Here is a 26,375-nt window from a genome sequence, read left to right as displayed (position 1 = left end):
TTGCAAGTAAAACCAGAATTGTGTTTGGGCTTAGTTTGTACATCGTTTCAATGCGATGGATTCTGACTCTTTTACTAAAAATTCTATATCTAATATTTTTACTATTTTACTTTGTATGCATATTTCTCTGCCTTTACTTCCTGGTATTTGAAGTTTTATTTTTTTTCCTCAGTTGGTTTGAAATACAAGCAGTTGATTTGAGCAAGAGTAATATATATTTTATATTATTTTTGTCAATATCTTAGTTTTCTGAGCTTATATTTCTTTGAGAGTTTATTTAAAATTTGAATTTTTTAAACATTTCAGGGTCAGGTGCTTGGCCTAGTGGCAGAGTGCTTGCCTAGCATGCACAATACCATATACACAGAAAAAAGCTGCAAGTGGTGCTGTGACTCAAATGGTAAAGCATTAGCTTTTAGAAAGCCCAAGGACAGTGCCTAAGTCCTAAGTTCAAGCCCCAGGACTGGCAAAAAAAAAATTTTTTTTAGTAAAAGTAAAGCCTAAGGACAGTGCCCAGGCCCTGATTTCAAGCCCCAGGACAGGCAAAAAAATTAAGATGTCTTGTTTTAGTTTTTCGTTGTTGTTTTTTTATTATAGGTATGGAAAAGTTGAAGCCACTCGCATATTACTAGAGAAAGGAAAGTGCAATCCAAACCTTCTAAATGGACAGCTAAGTTCTCCTCTTCACTTTGCTGCTGGAGGAGGACATGCTGAAATAGTTCAGATTCTCCTAAACCATCCAGAAGTTGACAGAGTAAGTTATTTTATGCACTTCTTTGTTTTGCTTATGTTTACTGACTAATAAAGTAATGACACTAAAGTGCTGAATTGTATACTTGAGTGCTAGGCTGAAAAATACAGACAAGTTGACTTTATAGAATAATATTTTGGTATAAGCTATACTTTTCAAAATAGTTGTTTTTTGGGTGTTTTGTTTTGTTTTGTTTGTCATAGGGCTTGAACTCTGGGCACTGTCTCTGATCTCTTCAGCTCAAGGCAAACGCCCTACCCATGGGCCTGGGTGTTGTGACTGAGCTCTTCAGCCCAACTACCACCCTACCCCTTGAGCCCACAGTGCCAGTTCTCTGTTTTCTAGGGGTTAATTGGAGATAAGAATCTCATTTTCTTTAGTGCCTGGGCCGGCTTTGAACTGTGATCCTCAGATCTCAGCCTCCTGACTAGCAAGGATTACAGGAGTGAGCCACCACACCCAGCTTCAAAATAGCGTTTATTGTAATAAAATTAAAAGTCCAGGGCCAGGAGTTTGGCCTAGTGGCAGAGTGCTTGCCTAGCAAGCATGAAAACCCAGGTTCAATTCCCCAGTACTACATACATAGGAATAGAAAAGCCAGAATTGGTGATATGGCTCAAGTGGTAGAGCTCTAGCCTTGAGAAAGCCTAAGGACAGTGCTCAGGCCCTTAGTTCAAGCCCCAGGACTGGCAAAAAGAAATAAATAAAAAGTACAGGGCCAGGAGCATAGCCTAGTGGTACAGTGCTCGCCTAGTATGCACGAAGACCCAGGTTCAATTCCTTGGTAACACGTACACAGAAAAAGCTGGAAGTGGCTCTGTGGCTCAAGTGGCAAAGCATTAGCCTTGAACAGAAAGTGTCCAAGGACAGTGCCCAGGCCCTGAGTCAAGCCCCAGGACTAGCAAAAAAAGAAAAAAACAAAGAGAGAGAAAGTCCATTCATTATTGTGCAGAAATTACCACTGTCCTTCTTGAGAATGTAGATAAAATTTATTTTACATTGAATTTCCTCAAAAAGCGTCTTAAAAAGAGAAAGACTTTCTATCTAATTTCTAGAATTTTTAGTAGCAAATGGAAAAATTCAGCCATCAACAAAAACCTTCCTTATATCTATTCAGAACTTTTTATTTTTTTGTGGCGGGGGGGGGGGGGGGGTGTTCATGGGACTTGAACTCTGGATCTGGGCACTGTTCCTGAGCTCTTCAGCTCAAGACTACCACCCTACCCTTGAGCCATAGCCTCACTTCCCTTTTCTAATGATTAATTGGAGATAAGAGTCTCAGGGCTTTGTAGTACCCTAGCTGGCTTTGAACCCTGGTCCTCAGATCTCAGCCTCCCCAATAGCTAGGATTACAGGTATGAGCCACGGAGCCTGGCTTCTATTCAGAACTTTTAAAGATAACACCATTGATCGGTGCCTTGAGTCTTTTATATATGTGGCAGTTCTTAATATTTACTTAATACTTAGCAGGAGTTTCTAAGTACTAAACATTTTTGGGTAGGCATAAGATGGAATAATTAGAAACTCAGAGGGCTACAAGTGTAACAAGTGATGGAGTGCTAGCCTAGTGAGTATGAGATTTAGAATACTATGTATTAGTGATGTCTTCTTTTTCTCTCCATCTATCCCCATTTCTAGCACATAACAGACCAACAAGGAAGATCACCATTAAATATTTGTGAAGAAAACAAACAAAATAATTGGGAAGAAGCAGCCAAATTGTTGAAGGAAGCCATTAACAAACCAGTAAGCATTATTTTGTCTTCATAGTTACAGCCAAACAATGTGTTTAAAGTTGTAATTTTAGGATCTGTGTAAGAGTGGAAGGAGAAACTGGTAGATGGATGGCTTCTGTGCTAATATAAAGATTCATTGTTAGAATTTATATCTGTTATATTTGTATCATTCCTGATACTCAGACATTTATTTTGCATAATGAAGTAACACTTGGAAAGATACGAAAACTTTTAGGATACTGACAGTTTCAGGTCTGAGGATATAGTCATGTGTCACTTAACTCCAGGGAAATATTTTGATAAATTCTCCATTAGAGGATTAGATGCAATTTCATCACTGAAAGTAGATATACACATGCCAAATGGCATAGACTATTATAACATGCCTAGGCCATATGGTATTATATGCTAGTCTTGTATGTGGTGTCATATGTAATATATGTAATTTTCTCATGGCCCAGAATGTTAGGAGACAATGTGACTGTACTTAATGTAGTTGAAGTATATCCTACTTCGGCCTCCTAAGAAACATCTGTGTTGTACATCATTCATTAATTTAGTCTCAACAAATTAATGTATATATAGCACTCTTCTACTTGCAAAAGTAAAATAGATATTTTCTTAGGTTTCTTTTTATTCTGCTTATTCATCTAGAGTTTTCTAATTACATTCTAATCATAAATTTAATCCTTGGAACACACAGCTGTTAAAAACTATTGTTAATTTAAAAAGTAAAATTTAAGGGACAACAATGACTTTAAGAAAGAGAAGTAACAATGAGAAAAAATTCAGAGGGCTAGGGATGTGACTTACACGATAGAGTGCTAGCCTAGCAAGTACTAGACTACCACCAGAAGTAAGTAAATAAATAAAAATAGAAAGATCTTTATCATCAGGAAAATTATGAAAATTTCATAGATGTAATTCATGTGCTTATGCCTTTTTTCTTTTTTGCCAGTTGTGGGGCTTGAACTCAGGGCTTGAGCGCTGTCCTTGGACTTTTCTCAAGGCTAGAGTTCTACCCTTGAGCCACAGCACCACTTCCAGCTTTTTTTTATGTATGTGGTGCTGAGGAATCGAACCCAGGTCTTAGTGCATGCTAGGCAAGCACTCTACCATTAGGCCAAACTCCCGACCCGGCTTATGCCTTTTAACATAAACTTTTAATGATGATAGTTTAACACCATTAAATGTTGAAAATGACTATATATTTATATCTGTAGATAGATACATAGATACATAAATGTATCATAAATATATCAATAGACAGATTGTTGCACCCAGCAACATTTAGTAGTTTTTAAAAGCCATTTTTCTTAGTTTGCTAAGGTTGTTTCACTATAGAACATTTAGAAGAAACTGAATTAGAATATAATAATAGATGTTAGTGAAGAGCTTTTTAAATATAGTCAAGTTCTCACTTGAAACAATTTTCTTTGTTAAAGATTTATGCTATATCTGGGTGCCAGAGGCTCATGCCTGTAATCTAGGAGGCTGAGATCTGAGGATCATGTTTCAAAGACAACCCAGGCCAGAAAGTCTATGACTATCTCCAATTAACCACCATAAAATCAGATGTGGCATTGTGGCTCAGAGTGGTAGAATACTTCTAACTTTAAGCAAAAGAGTTTGGAGATAGCACCCAGGCCCCAAATTCACACCCTATGACTGACAAGAAGAAGGAAGGCAGGAAGGCAGGCAGGCATTGAAAATACTTGTGAGAATTTGCTAATATGGTTTTAAGTTAGTTGCTTATTATACTGTTTTTTGTTCCAGTATGAAAAAGTTCGAATATATAGAATGGATGGATCATACCGTTCTGTTGAATTGAGGCATGGAAATAATACCACAGTGCAGCAGATAATGGAAGGAATGCGCCTATCTCAAGAGACTCAACAGTATTTCACTATATGGATCTGTTCAGAAAATCTTAGTAAGAAAGTTGTTTTTTAATTCTTAAAGGATTTATTAACATTGATTTTTACATCATATTTCAAATGACAAGTTTAACAAGTGTTCAAGAAGGGCACTTAGTTTTTAGAACTTAATCAAAATTAGGCTAAGGGTTTGTATGTCATAGATACATATTAGTTTATGAAATGTAAGAAAGTTTTTTTTACTTGTTTAAACTTTTTTTTTGCCAGTCCTGGGGCTTGAACTTGGGGCCTGAGCACTATCCTTGGACTTTCTCAAGGCTAGAGTTCTATCCCGTAAGCCACACCACCAGTTCCAGCTTTTTCTGTGTATATGGTACTAAGGAATCGAATCCAGGACTTTGTGCATGCACAGTGAGCACTCTACCATTAGGCCATGACCCTAGGCTGTTTAAATTTTTAAATCTGTAATGGGGAGTGGATTCAGTTATATCAGTTCAACAGTGAATACTGACTGTTAAATTTGAAATAATGCAGTATTCTTTTTTTACATAAATTACTAGTGTTCAAATTGCTGAAATACGTTCTGACCTATGATCACTCAATTCATTCAGTTTCTTGGGAGTAGTTAAAAAAAAAACAAAAACAGAACTTTCCAGGCCGGGAGTTTGGCCTAGTGTAGAGTGCTTGTCTAGCATGCACAAAGACCAGGGTTCGATTCCTCAGCACCACATACCTAGAAAAAGCCAGGGACAGGAGCCGGGAGTTTGGCCTAGAGGTAGAGTGCTTGCCTAGCATGCACGAAGATCCGGGTTTGATTCCTCGGTACCACATGCCAAGAAAAGCCAGAGGTGGTGCTGTAGCTCAAGTGGCAGAACTCTGGCCTTGAGGAAAGCCCAAGGACAGTGTACAGGCCCTGAGTTCAGTCCCCAGGACTGGCTTTAAAAAAAAAAAAAAAAAAAAAATCCAGGGACAGATGCCATGGCTCATGCCTGTAATCCTAGCTATTTGGGAGGCTGAGATCTGAAGATATTGGTTCAAAACCAGCCCTGGCATAGAAGTCCGTGAGACTCTTGAAGTAACCACCAGAAAACTGGAAGTGGCACTGTGGCTCAATGTAGGTAGCTTTTCAGCCTTGAGCTGAAAAGCTCTGGGACAGTGCTCAGGCCCAGAATTCGAGTCCTACAACCAACAAAAAGGAAGGAAGGAAGGAAGGAAGAAAGGGAGGGCGGGAGGGCGGGAGGGAGGAAAAAGAAAGAAAGCCAGAAATGGTGCTGTGGCTCAAATGGTAGAGCTCTAGCCTTGAGGAAGCTCAAGGACAGTGCTCAGGCCTTGAGATCAAGCTCCAGGACTGGGTGCGGGGGCGGGGAGGGGCGGGGAAACAGCTTTCCTTCTCAAGCAGTGGCCTTGATTTAAATGTCATTAAATGTAGTGCTCACACAACTTGTTTTTATTTTCAGTACTTATCGCAATATAATACAGATCTTCTCTTCCTTTGCATTTTTTTTTTTTTTTTGCCAGTCCTGGGCTTGAGCTCAGGGCCTGAGCACTGTCCTTGGACTTTCTCAAGGCTAGAGCTCTACCACTTGAGCCTCAGCACCACTTCTGGCTTTTTTCAATGTATGTGCTACCGAGGAATCGAACCTGGGTCTTCATGCATGCTAGGCAAGCACTTTTAACCACTAGGCCAAACTCCCGGCCCTTCTTTTGCATTTTGTCCTAACAAACCTTTTTATTTAAAATCACCTAATATCATTATAGATTGATTTTTTTCCTTAAAAGTTTTGCAGATATTTTAGAATTTCATTATGGATGTCACTGGTTTGTAATACCTTAAGTACACCTTTAATACCAAATTATACTGATTATTTCATAATTAAGTTGTAATGGAAGAATTTCATGCACATTTGATAAATTTTATGATATATTCTATAACTTTATTGCTTTTAAGTAGGTATATAAAAGGGTTTCAATTCAGAATGTCACTTTATGCATACAATGCATCTTAGTTGTCACCCCTTTCATAACTCCTCCTGAAAAAACTTCTTCATTCAGTGCTGGATATTAAACCTTCACACTTGCTAAGGAAGCACTCTACCACTAAGCTATATCCACAGCCCCAAGATTTTCCTTTTTTCCATTCTTTCCCTTCCTTCCCCCCTCCCTCCCTCCCTCCCTTCCTTTCCTTCCTTCCTAACTTCCCTCCTTCCCTCCCTCCCTCCGTCCTTCTTCAGGGCCTTGCATTTGGCAGGCAGGCTTTTGACCACATTAGCTATGAACAGTCCTGCACTTACCTACCTGTTTATGTTTCCCACATAGCTATAATGGCATATATGAACCAATGCATTCAGCTTCTCATTTAAATAGAGTCTTGCATTTATACCTGGGCTGGCTTTAGATGCAGATCTCACCATCTTCCCAATTAGGTGGGATTACAGGTTTGAACCATGGGCACCTGGCCCATTTATGATTCTTACACTTTTTCAAAACAAGTGGTTGCTCAGAATTTGTTTTAGTAATGATTAAATACTGATTTAAATTTAGACCTTTAGGGCCAGGAGTGTGGCCTAGTGGTAGAGTGCTTGCCTAGCTTCCACAAAGCCCTGGGTTCAATTCCTTAGTGCCACATATACAGAAAAAAGCTGGAAGTGGTGCTGTGGCTCAAGTGGTAGAGTGCTATCTTGAGACAGCCTTAGGACAGTATATAGGCCCTGAGTTCAAGTCCCAGGACTGACAAAAAAAAAATTTAGACCTTTAATTTGAATCTCTGCAGTACTTAATATAGTCAAGTACTTGCATTCTGATATAATTGAATATTTTTACATTAACCTTTATAAAAGGAAAGATGTTTTTTAGGTCTTCAGCTCAAGCCTTATCATAAACCCTTGCAACATGTTCGTGACTGGCCAGAAATACTTGCTGAATTGACTAATTTGGATCCCCAAAGAGAAACACCGCAGCTTTTCCTGCGAAGAGATGTGAGACTTCCTCTAGAAGTTGAAAAAAAGGTTTGCTTGGAACTTTTTTTTTTATTGTCAGTTGTGTAAAAATTTTCAAAGAAAGAGAGGGAGAGAACAGAAAAGTATCTTCTGAATGGAGAATATATTTACAAAGGGAACATAAAGTTATTCTAAACAGTAAGTAGCTGTGCTTGACTCAAGTAGAGAACTACAAAGATAGTAAAATAAAAAGTGACAGAATTTAGATCTGTAAACTACTGTTGATTTTAGAAAAAGGCTAAATAATGCAATAAGGATACATGTACACAAGGGAAACCTAAGAGAGATTTTAATGACTTACAGTAGGGATAACCATCTACATATAGTAGTCTCTGTGAAAATTAAGTATTAGGAAGTAGGATTCAAGGTACTATCGAAGAAAAGAAACAAATGCATTTCATGATTTAACCAAAGGAATTTAAACAGGCAAGGCTAAGCAGTTTTTAGAACATAATTTTAGGATCAAAGTCTAACCTTTATAGAAATTTTGTCTATTAATATTGTCTTCAGGACCGGAAGTTTGGCCTAGTGGTAGGAGTGCTTGCCTAGAAGGAAGACCCAGGTTTGACTCCTCTGTACCAGATACATAGAAAAACCCTTGAGCTATGTCTCAAAGGGTAGGGTTCTAGCCTTGAGAAAAAACCCAAGGACAATGCTCAGGCCCTGAGCTCAAGCCCCAGGATTGGGGGGGGGAGGGGCGGCGGAGATATTCTTCATTTGTTTTTTGAAATTTATTTTTGTGATACTAGGGTTGAACTCAGGGTCTTCATTGCTAATCAAATATTCTGTAACTTGAGCTGCCTCCATCAGCCCCTATATGTATATTGTCTTTATATTATCAAATCAAGAGTAGCTTTGATCCTCAGCCAAATACACTTAGAGTTACATAAAAATTGGTATGCAGTGGCACTGTGGCTAAAGTGGTAGAGCGCTAGACCTAAGCTAAAGAGCTCAGGGACAGTGTTCAGGCCTAGAATTCAAGCCCCACAACCAAAAAGAAGAAAAAAATGGAATATTTACCAAGAACCAATGTATTATTATGTTTTAGAATCATATTAATAGGATGAGAGAAACACACAATCTTCTCAGCGCAAGAGGCATTTGGTAAAATTCAACATCTTTTCATAATAGAAACTCAGGAAACTAGGAATAGTAGGGAACTTAGCATAATAAAGAACAGAACATTTATGAAAAGCCCACAGCCCATCATATTCAAGGTAAAACTGATAATCTCCTAATATCAGAAGGAAGATAAGGATACCGTTGTTCCTAGGAAGATTGTCCTGGGAAGATTAGCCAGAGCAATTAGACGAGAAAAAGAAATGATAGAAATTCCAAAGATTCTAAAAGACAGCTCTGAAATCTAATAAATTAATTTGAGGTATCTGCAAGGTACAGTTTACACAACAAAAATGATTATATTTCGATATACCCAGTAATAGATGATCCAGGAAGGAAACTGAGAACCTAAATATCTGAAACAAAATATCAGGATTTTTCTTTTTTTAATGCCAGTCCTTGGCATTGTCCTTGAGCTGCTTTTTGCTCAAGGCTAGCACGCTACCAACTTAGTCATGGTACCACTTCCAGCTTTTTATGTTTAGGTGGTGCTGAGGAATCAAACCCAGGGCTTTGTACATGCTAGGCAAGCACTCTATCACTAAGCCACTTTCCTAGCCACTCAGGAAAAAATTTAACAAAAAAAATTTCAAGACATTATATACCAGAAATATATAAAACACTATGGAAAAATTCAAATTTTAGTTCCTATACAAAAAGCCATATGAGGGGCCTGGAGTTTGGCCTAGTGGTAGAGTGCTTTCCTAGCATGCACGAAGACCTGGGTTCGATTCCTCGGTACCACATACATAGAAAAAAAAAAAGCCATATGAGATTTTGCAATACCAATGCATATTTCTTATAGCTGCTTTTGTCCTGTAATGGCAGACTTCAGTGGTTGGCAATAGGAACTGTACGGTGCACAGCTTAAAATTTTAATGAAAATGTTTGGCAACTCCTACATCAAAGTAATGATAACTCATTTGTGTACAAATATGTAGCTACTGCTTTTTTGAAAATGAAATTGTAACCTAATAACAGAATTGTACTTTTCTTTTTAAGATTGAAGATCCACTAGCAATTCTTATTCTCTTTGATGAAGCCAGATACAATTTACTGAAGGGCTTTTATACAGCTCCTGATGTTAAACTGATAACATTGGCAAGTCTCTTGCTGCAAATAGTTTATGGAAATTATGAGAGTAAGAAACATAAACAAGGTTTCCTAAAGTAAGTACTTAGTACAGTGCATGATCTTGTGATGTTCAAAAATCTCTTTCACCCAGAAAGTTCTAAAAGATTGTTACAGAATATTTTTTACGTTAGTAGCCAAGGATATGGATACATGGCCACCACTTGGAAGTTTGAGGCAGGAGGATTCCATGTTTGGGCTAGGGTACTGGGCTGCATAGGCAAGACCATGTGTGTTTGAACAACAACAAAAAAGAACAACTTTAGCATGGTTTGGAAAAAACTACAAGATATAGAATGAGATTTAAAATTTTAAAAAAATACAGTAAAGGTTTTCTTTCCAAAGTTATTTTTCTTAAGTCTAATATACTTCATCTCTTTTTCCTTCATTTATGTTTCTTTGAAGTATGTTTAATGTAGTTTACTCAATTTGATTATTAAATCTTGACTTAAGTAAAAAACATTTATAAATTTTTCTAAGTTGTGTTGGGCGCGGTGGCTCACGTCTGTAATTCTAGCTACTCAGGAGGCTGAGATCTGAGGATTGCGGTTCAAGGCCAGACCAGCACTAAAGAACATGAGACTCCTATCTCTAAGTAATCACTGGAAAATGGGAGGTAGCGCTGTGGCTCAAAGGGTAGGGTGGTAGCCTTGAGCTGAAGAGCTTAGTACAGTGCCCAAGCCCAAGTTCAAGCCCCATAACCAGAGTTTATTGTAGTTCTCAGGTTTCAAAAATTATATCTGATTAATGAAAGAAGAAAGTATTTCTCCAACCTAATGTTAAGATTGTAGATTTTTTAACTCAAAAGTTAACTTCTCTAATATTTTTAAATAGTACTTTTCAGTTTAAAAATTCTGTTCCTACAATGATTTGTGACAGAATGAATATTGTACTTTAACCACTAAAGATGACTTCCTTAAATGATGCTAACATATGTGCTTACAGTGAAGAAAATCTGAAATCCATTGTACCTATAACCAAACTGAAAAGTAAGGCACCTCACTGGACAAATCGAATTCTTCATGAGTACAAGGTAAGCAGTTTAATGAACTAAAGGCATTGTAAGACCTAGTTTATATTTTGTTAATGCTGTTATTGTTGTTCTAATATTTTTTTAAGTACTAGTGTTTGAACTCAGAGCCTCATGTTTGTTAGGCAGATACTTTACCATTTGAGCCACACATCTCAACAATTTTTGCTTTAGTTACCTTTGAAATAGTCTTGCTCTTTGATCAAGCTGGCCTAGACCAGTATCTTCCTGTGTCATTCTTCCTATTCACTTGGGGTGATGGGTATGTCACCACGTACAAGGGTTAAGATGGGGGGCTTACAGATTTTTTGATTGGACTGACCTCAAACCGTGCTCTTTATTCTCAACTTTCCTAGTAGCTGTCATTACAAGTGTGAGACACAAGGCCTGGCTTAGTATTATGAATGTTGTAAACATAGCTATGTTAAATTCATAGTTCTAAAATTAAAATTACATTTTGTACTTTGCAATAACTGAAACTGAAACAAACAAGATCTTATTTATTTTATTTTTATTTATTTATTTTGTTGGTTCAGCTCTGGGACTGGGTGCTGTACCTGACCTCTTCAGCTCAAGGCTACCACCCTACCCCTTGAGCCACTTCCTGTCTCTGTTGATTAATTTGAGATAAAAGTCTCACAGACTTTATAGTGCCTGGACTGGCTTTGAACTGCCATCCTCACAATCTCAGCCTCCTGAGTTGCTAGGATTACAAGCTTGAGCCACCACATCCTATGCAAGATATTTTATTAGGACTGTAGAACCCTACCACCATCACCACTACTCCTACTGTGGCTTGGCTTCTTTGCTTATTGCCAGCATTTTACCCCTTGAACCACATCTCTAGCATGGAGATTCACTTTTTGCTAGGTAATTGGAATTGGAGTTTCATGGTCTTTTTGCTCAGGGTAATCTTAAACTTTGATCCTCCATATCTCAGCAACTTGTGTAGCTAAGATGAAATTATGTGAGCACTGAGAATCCATTGTAATGTAGAATCTTTTACCAAATATCTTCTATATGCTAAATACTGTCATAGGGCTAAAAGATAAAAATTTGAAATAATATGCTATCCCTGATCATGACATGTAAAATAGAATAAAGAATAGTTTGACTTTTTCTTTCTTTTTTGTTTTTCTTTTTTTCTTTCTTTTTTTTGGGGGAGGTGGGGGCTTGAACTCAGGGCCTGGGCACTGTCCTTGAGCTTTCTCAGGGCTAAGGCTCTACCACTTGAGCCATAGCACCACTTCTGGCTTTTTTCTATGTATATGGTACTAAGGAATTGGAACCCTGGTCTTCATGCATGCTAGGCAAGCACTCTACCAGTGAACCAAACACGCTTAATTTTTTTTTAATACTTCACAAAAATAGAAATGCTTCGGATTGCCATGATGACATATAACAATCCCAGGAGACAGAGGTAGCAGGATCTTGATTCAAAGACAGCCCCAGGGCAACACAGCAAGATCCTTCCTCAAATAACTTTGGCATGGTACTACATACCGGTGATTCCAGGTACAGAGGAGGTATAAGTAAGAGTATCTCAATTTGAAGCAGCATTAGACCAAAACATTCCCTGCCTGAAAAATACAGGACTGGAGATGTGGCTTAAATGGTAGATCACTTGAAGCTTGAAGCTCTGGGTTCCATCCCCTGTGCCACAAAGAGGAAATGAAAGATACATTGGGATAATGTGCCATAATTTCATTCTTTAAAGATATCCTTAATTTTAGAATTTGCTAAGTTGACCTAATTTGGATGACCAAAGGTATAATTCCTCTTTCAGATTTTTTATTTTGCCTTAATTGTTTTCAGAATTTAAGTACAAGTGAGGGTGTCAGTAAAGAAATGCACCACCTGCAGCGCATGTTCTTACAGAATTGTTGGGAAATTCCTACCTATGGAGCAGCTTTTTTCACAGGGCAGATATTTACCAAGGCAAGCCCCAGCAATCATAAAGTAATCCCTGTGTATGTAGGAGTGAATATAAAAGGACTTCATCTCCTCAACATGGAAACAAAGGTAGATTTTTCAGCTATTTTTGACCAATCATGTCATAGAATACCTAAAATAACAGCATCAGCCTACATGAAGAATATAGAAATGGCATATATAGGATTGTTTCTTCTAATTTCATTGTAAAAGATAGAGAAATTTTTTGAATGACTCTCAGGAGGGGAATTATAGATTATAATCCGTTATAATGTATTTCTCCATTGGAATGCTTCCAGCCATACAAAAAATTAAGTAGTATTTTTGTGCAGAATGTTTATAAGATTATTTAATGAATAGGACACTGAACCTTATGTATTGTTCCATTGGTTAAAAAAAAACAACTGTGGGAGTGGGGGGAGGGAAATGGGGACAAAAACATGAGGGGGATGTCAATATGTGAGAAGTGATGTACTATCTGTCTGGCGAATATAACTGTGACCCCTCTATACATTACAATTTAAAAAAAAACACTAGGAACTGAAGACTTTACATAAATACATACTTCATTATTATTATTATTTTTTTTTTGCCAGTCCTAGGCCTTGAACTCAGGGCCTGGTCACTGTCCTTGGGCTTTCTCAAGGCTAGCACTCTACCACTTGAGCCATAGCGCCACTTCTGGCTTTTTCTATGTATGTGGGGTGCTGAGGAATTGAACGCCGGTCTTCATGCATGCTAGGCAAGCACTCTACCACTAGGCCAAACTCCCAGCCCCTGCAGGACAGAAATTTTAAATGTATAAATTTCCTGTTTAAAATACCCATTAAATGAAAGAAATTATAGCATAACTAAACATGGTGGTGCACATCGCACTGAGTTAGGAGGAGCATGTGTTTGAGGCCATCCTGGGCTACATAATGAGATCCTGGAAAGAAAGGAGAAGGGAAGGGAGGGAAGAAGAGAGGAAGGGAATAAAAAAGAGAGAGAGGAAGAGAGCGAGGCTTAAGAAAAATTCAATGTCACTTCATTTCAAAAATTAGGATTTAGCTATGAGAAGCCTTTGGGCTACAGGATTTAGCGTTGAAGGGATTATGACTGTTCATTTGAACACATGCATGTTTTGCATCTTTGTGCAGCTTGTGTATGTGTGTGTTAGTACTGAAACTTGAACTAAGAGCTTGGGTGCCATCACTTAGCTTTTTCACTCAGGGATGACATTGTCACTTGAACCTCAGCTCCTCTTCCCATCTTTTGGTATTAATTAGAGATAAGAATCTGACCTTGCGGCTGGGAGCCTCAAGTAGAGTGCTTGCCTAGCATGCTCGCAGCCCTGGGTTCCTGGGTTCGATTCCTCAGAACCACATACACAGAAAAAGCTGGAAGCGGTGTTGTGGTTCAAGTGGTAGAGCCGCTAGTCTAGAAAAAGCTCAAGGACAGTGCTCAAGCCCTGAGTTCAAGCCCCAGGACTGGAGGGGCGGTTTAAAAGGGGGCGGGGGTTGGTTGTGAACTGTGAACTGTGATCCTCACACATGTCAGCCTTTTGAGTGGCTAGGATTACTGAGCCACCAGTGCCTAGCTAATTAGCAGGTGTGAACTCTAGGTATCTGGCTGCATTTGGGTGCTTTAAGTTAACTATTATAATATTCAAAACCATATGTTTAGATCTGACTAGTTAAGTATAGAAACGCAATAAAATGAGGCATTGCTTTTGGTGTTACCTTTTATTCTAATGTTTGCTAATTGTGTCACAGGCTTTACTCATCAGTCTTAAGTATGGCTGTTTCATGTGGCAGTTGGGAGATGCTGATACTTGTTTTCAGATCCATAGTATGGAAAATAAAATGAGCTTTATAGTACACACAAAACAGGTATGTATCAATTATTTCAGACAACTAATAACACTACTATATTGTTAAAGTTACTTCTTGCTTTAAAAAAATGACAAACTGGGTGCTGGTAGCTTACACCTTAATCCTAACTACTCAGGACTGAGAATTGAAAAAAATCACAGTTCAGAGCCAGCCTGAGCGGAAAAATCTGCACAACGCCATCTCCAATTAATCATCAAAAAGCTGGGCTAAAGGCATTGCTCAGGATGATACAATGTGATGGCTGTAAGCTCACAATCTGAGTGAGAACTAGAAGTTCTGAATTCAAGCCTAAATACTAGAAAGAAAGGAAGAAGAAAAATGGGATAACCATTTAAATTTCAGGGAAACCTCTAGTAGAAAGAAATTATCTTTTTTTTTTTTTGCCAGTCTGGGCTTAAACCTAGGGTCTGAGCACTGTCCTTGGGCTTTCTCAAGGCTAGAGCTCTACCACTTGGGTCATACCACCACTTCCAGCTCTTTTCTATATATGTGGTACCAAGGAATTGAACCTGGGTCTTTGTGCATGCTAGGCAAGCACTCTGCCACTAGGCCACACTCCCGGCCCCAGAAATTATCTTAAGACAAAGGAACAATGGAAGATCTTTCCTAAGCAAGGAAAAGATGTTGACTAATTTCTAGGGTTTGTTTTGTTTTTGTGTCAATTGTGGGGCTTGAACTCAGGACCTGGATACTATTCCTGAGCTTTTGTGCTGAAGGATAGCACTTTACCACCTTGAGCCACCGTGCCATTTCTGGCTTTGGGGTAGGTAATTGGAGATGAGAGTCTCAGAAACTATTCTGACTGGGCTGGTTTGAAATCACAGTTCTCAGATCTCAGCCTCCTGAATAGCTAGGATAACAGGCATGAGCCACTAGTATACAGATAACTTCTGTTTTAAACAAATTGTTGTACCATTTGTTTTAATTCTGATCTGTTATTCTGTCTTCCAAGAGGGAATTAGGTAGTCTTCCCTCCCCCTGCCCCTTTTTTTTTTTGCTAGTCCTGGGGCTTGGACTCAGGGCCCAAGTACTGTCCTTGAGCTTTTCTCAAGGATAACAGTCTACCACTTGAGCCACAGAAGTACTTCCCAATTATTGTGTGTATGTGGTACACAGGAATTGAACCCAGGGCTTCATGCATGCTAGGCAAGCACTCTGCAACTAGGCCACACTCCCCACCCAAGTCCTTCCTCTTGACTTGTCCTGTCTGAACAACTAGTTCTATCTAGCATGCCACTTCTTAAATCTTTTCAAAAATATTATAAATATTCTCAAATAATTACCCAAATTGCTTCCTGATAACAAAGTTCCCTTTCAAGTAGATAGGGAACTACCCACTACTATGTATGTCTTTTAAATTTCCCTACATTCATATTTATTGTTAACATATATATTACTTTCTAGGCTGGTCTGGTGGTAAAACTGCTAATGAAGTTAAATGGACAATTAATGCCTGCTGAAAGAAATTCATGAAAGAAAAGTAGCTGGTATCCAAGCTACCACACTCTGAAACGCAGAATTTCTTCTATGAAAGTTTTCTTAAAATATGTTTTCAAGGCATTTGTTCTCATATATGTATACATTACATTGTACAGAATCTGTACTTACCCTTGGTGTGTAATATACCAAATCATTTTATATGATATTATCATAAGCTAGTCTAATTTTTGAGAGAAACACATAAAACTTTAGATTGGCAATCTATGTACTTGTAGTCAAAACAGTAAGCTTTATAAAAAGTTATTTTTGGTAAATGGTAAGGAATTTGGAATGGAATGTGATGAAATTAAATTGTAGCTTTGGTATAACTGTATTATTTTAAAGTATACTTAAAGTCAACATTATTTGAATAAAGAAAATGTATTTTCTACATGGACCATATATCACTGTTATTTAAAGCACTTTTCCATAGTCTATAGCATTTCTTAATATGTTTTATAAAATTCCTGATTAAAATGTATATATAGCAGAGGACAGTGCTTCTCAAAGCCGTTACTAAGTAACAAGGTAGACCTTTGTACTTCCCTCTAAACAACTTCATGCAGTCTCTGGAAGTACTAGTAATGGTATAATGTGGAGGTTTATTTTATTTTTTCTTTGGAGATAAATCCAGACCCATTAAGAATATCAAAGTTGAGAAATTACACCATTGTGTGTGACATACAAGCATGCTTGTATACGTATTTTATGTAACAATCTGATGTCAGTAGTTGCACTTATGAAATACAAACTGTATTTTTGTGGCTTGAATTAATGATTTTATATTCGCTTTACATTATAGGAAGTAAGTTACCAAATATCAGTTTCATTTAGGGGAGTGAAGATGGAGATACATAGATGAAGAGCCAGCTTGATGAAAGTTCTATAACTTCATTTGTAATGGTACAAACTTTATTAAAATTTCAATCATGTATTGGAAGGGGTAGGGGGAGGGAAATGGTGACAAAAACATGAGAAGGGGTATCAATGTATGAGAAGTAATGCATCTTCTATCTGGCGAATATAACTGCAACCCCCCTATACATTACAATAAAATAAATAAAATGAGGATCAAAATAACTTGGATCTTATGGAAAGGTTAACAAGAAATTTTGATTTATATTTTTTTAATTTTATCTTATGTTGGGGTGGTGTACAGAGGGGTTGCAGTTACATTGATCAGGTAGTGAGTACATTACTTTTTTTTTTTTTGCAGGGGTTGTGGGGAGGAAGGGATCATGGGTCTTGAACTCTGGGCCTGGGTGCTGTCCCTGAGCTCTTCAGCTCAAGGCTACCATCCTACCATTGAGCCACAGCCCCACTTCCCATTTCCTAGAGGTTAATTGGAGATAAGAGTCTCATGTTCTGGGCTGGCTTTGAATTGCGATCCTTGGATCTCAACCTCTGAGTAGCTAGGATTACAGGCATGAACCATGGGCATATATATTACTTCTTGAACATTGTTACCCCTTCCCATGTTTTTCTCCCTCTTTCCCTCCCCCCACCCTTGATTTATCTTTAATCCTGCACTTGGTACCTAAATTTAAAAAACCACAGGGCCAGAAGTTTGGCTTATTGGTAGAGTATTTGCCTAGCATGTATGAAGACCCAGGTTTGATTCCTTGGTACCACACATATAGAAAGGCCAGAAGTGGTGTTGTGGCTCCAGTGGTAAAACGCTACCCTTGTGGAAAACCCAAAAACAATGCTCAGACCCTGAGTTCAAACCCCAGGACTGGCAAAACAACAACAAAAAAAAAAAAACCCCCCTCTTTGGTGTCATCTGTTTCAGCGTCTCACAGTTACCAGAGAGCCCCTAAACCTAAAATTTGACTCTAAACTTAAATTTTCAGCTTCTTCCTCTCCCTGAACTCTAGAACTTATGTCCAAGTTGTTGCTATTCTAGCCATACATATATACATATATATATACACATATATATTGCCTCAAGGAGCTGCAGTAATTCAAAGTGTTACAGGTCAAGGGAAAGATGACAAGGAGTTGAACTGAGGTGGTGGTTGTAGTACCAAGAAGGAAGGCAATGGAAAAGGACTCACAAAATGTTTGCTAGCATGTGATCAAGAGAACATGTATGATGAGAAAAGAGAGGAAATCTAAAGGCCACTTTACTATGTCCAGGCTAAGCAGTTAAATAAACTGACATTACTATTAACCAAGTAGGAAATACAGTGCATGGACAGAATGGAGCAAACAGAAAGTAAATTCCTCAGCTATGATGAAAGCAAAGTTCCTTGAGGCTTGGTCTTAGGATAGCAACTCGAATTATTCTCCCATTTGATTAAATAATACCAACTAGCATTAGTTAGTGTATGATATTATCTGAAATACTAATACTTCAAAAGCCTAAGAGCCAAAGTCATAATTGATATATATGATTCTGTTTTACATATTGCATAATGTGAAATACAGTTGTTTATGGGCAGGCTGTATTACTTGTACAAGATGAAAAACATAATTCAAAGTCTGGGAGTCTGGCTTTGAATTTGGACATTTAGATAAAGGTAGCTGGAGAATGTGAAAAAACTGAAAAGCCCAAACCTTGAAAAGTGCTGTGTTCATTGCTAGTGAGGAGCTTCTGGAGTCTTTGGTCCCAGATCACTGGAGTTTGCTGAAAGATGCCCCTGGGGCAGTACAGAGTACTGAGCAAGGCTGTATAAAGCAATCTGAACCTAAACTAAGATGACATCAATGGGGATGAATAAAATGATATTTTGACAAAAACCAGTGTCCCTTCAGATGTGGAAATAAGACATAAGAGGCATGGATAATTCCCCTGGACAAATAGACCGAGATAGTAATGGAGGAGGTTTTGAAAAACTTGTGGCTGGTGATGTACAGTAAGCATCAGAATTTCCAGGTCTATACCTCCCAAGGCCCTATAGGAGATAGCCATTATAATTGCAAGAAGAGCAAAGCTCAAAGCAAGAGTGCTAACATTTGAGGACTAAGCAAAGGTAAAAAGGAATACAAAGCATCCTGGTAGGATAAGTGGATAGCAGTAAGAAAAACAGCTTGGTACCACAGCAAATACCATAGGTCCAATAAATTTATGTAGACAAAGAGACTGAAATAGTACTCATCATCAGTAAGGAGAAACTATTGTTGGCATATTCATTTATGGAGAATTTTTTATTAAAGAATTTATTAACATTGATTTTTACATCATATTTCCAATGACATGTTTTTAAGAAGGGAATCTATATACAATCACTGACACTTAGTTTTTAGAACATAATCAAAATTAGGCTAAGGGTTTGTATATCATAGATACATATTTAACTGTGTAATAAAACATTATGTTTATAGAGTCATTGATTTTTATGTCTATGTAGTTATGTTTATATTTCCAATATCATGTCCATAGCTTTGTCCTCGCTCATGTACTGTTTGGATCTAATGGCCACATATTAAGGATACCATGCGCCTTTTGTTCCTTTGGTCTTGACTTGTCTTACTCAACATTATTTGCACTAGATTCATCCACTTTCATTCATGGAGAATTTTTAAATAGATATGAAAAGAAGAAATAAGTGCTTCTTAGATGTACATGAAAGTAAATGGGCCAGGATGTGGTACAAGATGCAGATGGCACCACCATTTTGGAAAACTGTTTGGCATTTTCTTAGAAGTTACATATATATCTACTCTGGACTCAACATTCTACTCCCAAGTGTTTATCCCCAACAAATTCTACTGTTTGCACATAAAGCTGTATAGAATATTGTTCATAGACTGCATTGTTTTCATTATGAAAAGTAATTTATTCATAACAGACCCAAACTGGAAACAATGCAAATAGTCTTCAGTGAATGAATAAACAGATACATCTACAATGGAATATTAACAAGAAAAAACAATAAACTATTGGTCAATATAGATAAACTAATATGGTTCCTTTAGTGTTTGTTTGTGAAGATTAATATTTGTGTAAGTATAAAGACAATATAGCATTTCCTTTAGATGACATCCTGAAAAGACAAAAACTAGAATCGGAAAGCAAATAGGATTTACTAGTGATTAGGGATGAGAGAGATTATAGGTATATAAAGGGGGCAGTATGAAGGAATTAGGAGTAGGAGGAGTATTTGGCTAGTGAAATATGCAGTTTATTTTCCATCTAATAGAAGCCTAATAGAGATATGTCAATATCTAGATTCCACTTAAATTGTGGTCAAAGATAAAAAAAATTCCTTGAAATGCAGATAACTTTCAAAAGTGGAGAAATGCAACTTTTTGTACTTAGGAACAGCAAAAGTTAATCACAGTAATTAACAATAATAGAGGGCTAGGAGTTTGGCCTAGTGGTAAGAGTGCCTGCTTAGCATGCATGAAGACCCAGGTTCAATTTCTAGGTACCACATACATAGAAAAAGCTGGAAATGGTGCTGTGACTCAAGTGGTTGAGCTCTAGCCTTGAGAAAGCCCAAAGACAGTGCTCAGGCCCTGAGTTTAAGCCCCAAACTAGCAAAAAAGTAATAATTATAACGGAGCACAGTGGCTCACGCCTATAATCTTAGCTATTCAGGAGGCTGAGTTCTCGGTTCAAAGCCAGTAAAGTCCATGAGACTCTTATCTCCAGTTAATCCCTAGAAAACCCGAAGTGACGCTGTGACTCAAGGGGTAGGGTGGTAGCCTTGAGCTGAAGAGCTCAGAGACAGTTCCCAGACCCAGAGTTGAAGCCCCACGACGGGGGAAAAAAATCAAGGACTAAAACAATCTGTGGGAAAATGCTTAGAAAAATCATTTCAGTGCATGAGGATCATACTTGAAGATAACCTAAGGATGAGGCCGCTGACTTCATATCCCCACTCACGATCTCCCCTCCTTGTGTAGGGTGTAAACTGTGTTCACAAACAGTATGAAAACAACAACATCATACAGTTAAAATCTGGGCTGGAGACATGGCTCCAGAGATAAAGCACCTGCCTAGGAAGTGTGAGGCATTTAATTTTCAATCATCAGTACCACCAAAAAGCAGTTTTTTATGGCCTCTATTTCAAAAGCAAACCAAAGACTTGCTTAGTTCTGGACTATTGACATTTATTTCCTGTAGTTACTGTTAAATTGACAACTCAGGTAAATGACAACCTGAAAATCCAGTAATTAGAACTACTAAAAGTCCACACATGTAGAATTATAGAAAAGGGACTATCCTGGCTTTTCATAAATTCTAGAAATTCTTTACCTTTAAAATCAGAACTGAAATTAGATGGTGTTTGCAACTGTAGTAGGCATCCATACACTGAGACAAGTTGGAAATAGCTGCAGGCCAGAAGAAAAAGAACAGGGAAAAGCCATGGGCCATCCATTTTCTTAACAAGGAGAGCTCTCTTCCTCCAGGCAGCTGCCATGTTGTGCGGCCTTCTACCCTGCAGATGAAAGGTAATGGCTTAAGATAAAACACTAGGGGACCCAGAGTTTGGCCTAGTGGTAGAGTGCTTGCCTAGCACCCAGGTTCGATTCCTCGGTACCACATACATAGAAAAAAGCTGGAAATGGTGCTGAGGCTCAAGTGGTAGAGCTCTGGCCTTGAGAAAGTCCAAGGACAGCGCTCAGCCCTCAGCTCAAGCCCCGGACTGGCAAAAAAACAAAACACAAAAAAAAAACACTGGATCCCAAATCCTATTAAGCACTTAAAACACATGCTAAGCATCACCTTGAAAGAGGAGTAGTGATGTGTGTGCCCATGTTTCTATTTCTCATCGAAATGATGACCAGGTGCAAGGGGTCACACCTATATTCCAACAAACTTGGGAGGCTGGGACCAGAAGGATATGTCTGTTGGCCCACTAAGTGTTGGTAGATTGAAATCTGAAGAATCGTGGCTTCAGAACATCTCAGGCAAAAAAAAAAAGTTCCTGAGACCCCATCAGAAAAAGGTGTGGTCTGTGCCTGTCGTCCCAGCTACAGCAGGAAGCAAAAAACAGAAGGGTCGCCGTCTAGGAGATCCAGCGCCCCCCACCCCCCAAAAAAGCCAGACCCTTCCAGTCTAAAAAGTAACCAGAGCAAAAAGGGGGGGCGTGGTTCAATCAGTAGAGAGCCAAGCTTTGACAATTCCATCCTCAGCTCAGACTCCAGAACTGCAGGAGCCCGCGTGACCCTGGGGGTTGCTGCACGTGGGCAGGCTCACCGTCATCCTGGCCCGTGGTTGGCTGAAGACAGTACCTGGTCGGTAATGTCCGGTCGGTATTGTTCTTCAGGTTTGGGCCAACCACGACACAGGGGGCCGCAGGCCGTGAGGTCTGCCCGCACAGTGACCAGCTGCGTGGAGTGCCGTTTTTCAGCATGCCTATGTCACCTGCCAAGCACCTGGGAGCACGAGGATCCCACGAGGCTGAACTCCAGAGCTTAAGGCGAGCAACCGGGACCAGGAGTTTGCCAGGGGATCTGCATCTTGACTTGCAACGGGAGGACCGGGTGGCGGCCGGCGCGGCGTCCTCCTGGAGAGGCGTTGCGGATCCGCCCTTCCAGTTCCAGTGTCCCCCACCACGACCTAGGGCCAACGTCAGGGCCGCGCTGGGCCGCCGGTGCCAGCGCCACAATCGGGCGAGTCCTTGCCTAGGGCTCCCCCTGCCGGTGGTGGGCGGAGAGGCGGCGGTGGCGGCTGCGAGAGGCCGCAGGTGAGCCCTAGGCTGGGAGATTTCAAGGGTGGTCGAGGCCAAGGCCCGGTTTATTCCTCCCTTGCCCCCGCACCCGGGAACCCGCAGAGTGGCTAGTTCTCCCCAGTCTCCCTGTGGCTTCACGTGCTTGCATTCCCTCTCTGGTCGTTTGAGCCTCTGAGGTGTAGTAGGCTTTGGTGGGATTTTTTTCTCCATGAATGAATGTCCATCCATGTCTTTATTTATTATATTATATATATATATAATTACTTTTTGGGAGGTCTCTTGTGGGGCTTGAACTCAGGGCTTGGGCATTGTCCTCTCTTTTTGCTCAAGGCTAGCCACAGCACCATTTTCGGGATTGTTTTTGTTGTTTTATTTCTCACGGTGACTTTTCAGGCCGGGCTGGCTTTGAACCTTGATCCTCAAGACCTCAGCCTCCTGAGTAGCTAGGATTACAGGCGTGAGCCACTGACACCTGGCTTATCCAAGTCTTTCTAACAGTAACAAATTAATATGGATCTTTTTCACTTTACCGAGAATTATTTAAAAACAGAATTAATCTATTTTTGCTTGCCAAATTTTGCCTGCCTGCGCAATATTTGTATTTACATGAGATTCCCATGCTTCTGAGAATGGTGATAGACTGTCTTTCTAAATTTGGTAAATTCATCTGGTTTTGTATTCTTTTAATTTTCTTTGATTTCTCCCCATTCTTTTTCTATATATATATATATATATATATATTTGCAGTATTGGAATGTGAACTCAAAACGTTTTTGAGACAGGCTGTCTACCAGTTGAGCCATTGTCCCAGTCCTTCTGCTGTTTTTCAAATAGGATTTCTCTTTGTGCTTAGGCAACCAGTACTAGTCCTTTTACTTATGCCTCAGTGTAGCTAGCATTAGAGACATGTACCATCTTAATCTAACTTTTTATTCGTTGAGATGGAGTCTTGTGAACTTTTTACCCAGGTTGGTATCATGCTGTGATCCTCTGATCATCAATCCGCACCCAAGAAGCTAAGATTACAGGTATGAATCAGAGAACCTAACTTCTTTTTCTACAATTTTAATGTAATTTCAACCATCGTGTGATCAAAGCATGCAATAAATGAACAATATTTAACCAGGAGTCTTGTTCAAAATTAGCTTGTTATAAATATGTCTTTACACTCATTAATTATTCTTTATAGAATAGTTGTAAAGTAAATCATTTGTAATTCTGATAGCTTTCTCTTAATATTAACATTTGTTTTGTAGGTTCAAATGGAAGAAACATGAAGAAGAGTTACCATTTTTAATTGACATAAAACAAGAGTAAATATGATGCCTGAAGATGAAGATAGATCTTCAGACATAGAAGATATAAGCACACAGTTTAAGAAAGAATCTCAATCACAGTCATTGAAGAAGACTGCATTTATTAAAGAAAGATCAACTTTGTTAAATGAAGCTTCTCATCACCAGGAACGGAAATCTTCCAATCAGACTGATGAAACAAATGCCATAATGGATATATTACAACCAACATCCTCTTCTGATATTAACAGAGGTGAAAACAAAGGGAAAAATATTCTATTTACTAAAACAATTCCTACAGATGCCAGGACAGTGCCTGAACCAGAAACTTTCCCAATTTCATCATTAGAAACAACTGAGATGAGTATAGACTTGCTAGCTAATGAGAAAATAGAAAAAGTTAGTCCACAAGTCTCTGAAAATAGTGAGGAAAAATTGGTCTCAGATTCAGATCTGTTTACAGTAAATTTGGAGGCCCATGGTTTACAAGAATTCCCTAAGGACATCTTAAAAGTCAAATATGTAAAGTATCTAATATTAAGCAAGAATCAAATAAGAAGTTTTCAAGGAGCAGACACAGCAGATCTTCTAGGACTTGAGATTCTTTCTTTGCAAGAAAATGGGTTAACATCATTCCCATCTGAAATTCAGTTACTTCATAATTTAAGGATATTGAATGTCAGTCACAACCAAATATCACATATACCTAAAGAAATATCAGAGCTTGGGAATATAACACAACTCCTTTTAAATAACAATTGTATCAAAAGTTTTCCTTTCTCTGGTTTAGAAAATCTTAAAAAGTTAGAAAATTTAAATTTGGGTAAAAATAACTTAGGACATATAGACACTCTACCTAGTTTGAAATCATTGCGTGTTCTCAATCTGGAATATAATCAGTTAATAATATTTCCTAAAGTTCTATGCTTCCTTCCAAACTTACTTTCACTAAATCTTACTGGGAACTTGATAGGAAGTTTGCCAAAAGAAATTAGAGAACTTAAATGTTTAGAAAAACTAACACTGGATCACAATAAACTTACATTTTTGGCTGTGGAAATGTTCCAGTTATTCAACATAAAAGAACTTCGACTAGCTGACAATATATTGGAAGCTATTTCATACAAAATTGAGAATTTCAGAGAACTTAGGGTCCTCATACTTGATAACAATTTATTGAAAGATATACCAGAGAAAATTACCAACTGCAGGATGTTGGAATACCTTAGTCTTAGTGATAATCAACTAACAGAACTACCGAAAAACATCCAGAAGCTCAGAAATTTACGAAAACTCCATGTAAATCGAAACAATATGATGAAAATAACTGACATGATCTCACATCTTAGTAATATACGTAGTCTGGAATTTTCAGGAAATACAATTTTATACGTTCCCATTGAAATAAAAAACTGTAGGAAAATAACTAAAGTTGGATTAGATTATAACAAAATAGTGTATTTCCCAGTGGGACTGTGTGCCTTAGAGTCCCTTTATTATTTGAGTTTTAATGGAAATTTTATTTCAGAAATACCTGTGGATATATCTTTCAGTAAACAGCTACTTCACTTTGAGTTGAATGGAAACAAACTCCTCATATTTTCTGAACACTTGTGTTCTCTTATTCATCTTAATCACCTGGATCTTGGTAAAAACCTAATCAAGACAATTCCTCCATCTGTTTCTAATATGGTGTCACTCCGTGTACTTATTTTATCTTGTAACAAATTTGAAACTTTCCCAACAGAATTGTGTGCTTTAGAATATTTGCAAATGCTTGATATTTCTGAGAACCAGCTACAGAAAATCCCTTCAGAAATACGTAATTTAAAAAGAATCCAGAAATTAAACGTCTCAAGCAACCAATTTATGTATTTTCCTGTTAATATATGTCAACTTCAATCGCTGGAAGAACTCTACATAAGTCAGATAAATGGGAGAAAGGTAAGAGACTGATATTTGGATTTTGTGGGACAAAACAGGATAAGAATATGTGTGTGCATGTGTCTTAAACTTAGATGAAGTGCTTTATTTATTTATTTATTTATTTATATTTTGCCAGTCCTGGGCTTCAGCTCAGGGTATGAGCACTGTCCTTGGGCTTTCTCAAGGCCAGAGGTCTACCACTTGAGCCACAGCACCACTTCTGGCTTTTTTCTATGTATGTGGAACTGAGGAATCGAACCTGGTGCATGCTAGACAAACACTTTACCACTAGGCCAAACTCCCAGCCCCAGAAGTGCTTTATTTTTTACAGTAAGCATTCCCTCCAGAGCTCCACAAAAACATGGCTTAGAGATATACTTCTTAACATAAAGAGTTACTAAGAAGTTTTCACTAAAATTCAATGTGAATCAAATACAGTTAACAATTTTCTACATCTTTGTTTCAGTTTATTTTAAAGGGAATTTTAAAGTTACAAATGTCATAAAACACATATCTGAAAATCTAGAAATTTGAGACAATTAGTTAAAAACATAATCCCACAAGCATATTGTTATAATAACAATGACACAAGCTGAGTTTTAC

The 26,375-nt window shown here is 38.3% G+C and overlaps 2 protein-coding genes across 8 annotated transcripts in view; one reads left to right on the top strand and one right to left on the bottom strand.

Annotated features, from left to right (window-relative positions):
* Ankib1 (ankyrin repeat and IBR domain containing 1) overlaps positions 1–26,375 on the bottom strand; it is a 167,792-nt gene that overhangs the window by 123,317 nt on the left and 18,100 nt on the right. The window lies entirely within an intron of this gene.
* Positions 1–26,375, top strand: part of Krit1 (KRIT1 ankyrin repeat containing) — a 54,167-nt gene that overhangs the window by 13,893 nt on the left and 13,899 nt on the right. For 2 of the 7 annotated variants that reach the window (XM_090333108.1, XM_090333107.1), the window contains exons 9-17: positions 598–754; positions 2,390–2,497; positions 4,264–4,420; positions 7,218–7,369; positions 9,482–9,648; positions 10,556–10,643; positions 12,456–12,662; positions 14,327–14,443; positions 15,851–16,721. In XM_090333108.1, the coding sequence (XP_090189234.1) occupies positions 598–754; positions 2,390–2,497; positions 4,264–4,420; positions 7,218–7,369; positions 9,482–9,648; positions 10,556–10,643; positions 12,456–12,662; positions 14,327–14,443; positions 15,851–15,919 (1,222 nt within the window). In that variant the 3' untranslated portion in view covers positions 15,920–16,721. Of the gene's footprint in view, positions 1–597; positions 755–2,389; positions 2,498–4,263; positions 4,421–7,217; positions 7,370–9,481; positions 9,649–10,555; positions 10,644–12,455; positions 12,663–14,326; positions 14,444–15,850; positions 16,722–22,081; positions 22,567–23,519; positions 23,580–23,807; positions 25,791–26,375 lie in introns of those variants that run through there. The other 5 variants (XM_090333103.1, XM_090333106.1, XM_090333109.1 and 2 more) reach the window with 4 other exon arrangements.

This window comes from Megascapheus bottae, chromosome 5 (assembly GCF_031878675.1).
Source record: "Megascapheus bottae isolate mThoBot1 chromosome 5, mThoBot2.hap1, whole genome shotgun sequence".
Lineage (NCBI taxonomy): Eukaryota > Metazoa > Chordata > Mammalia > Rodentia > Geomyidae > Megascapheus > Megascapheus bottae.
Note: the sequence above shows the minus strand (reverse complement) of the source record. Positions and strands in the feature narration are given on the sequence as shown.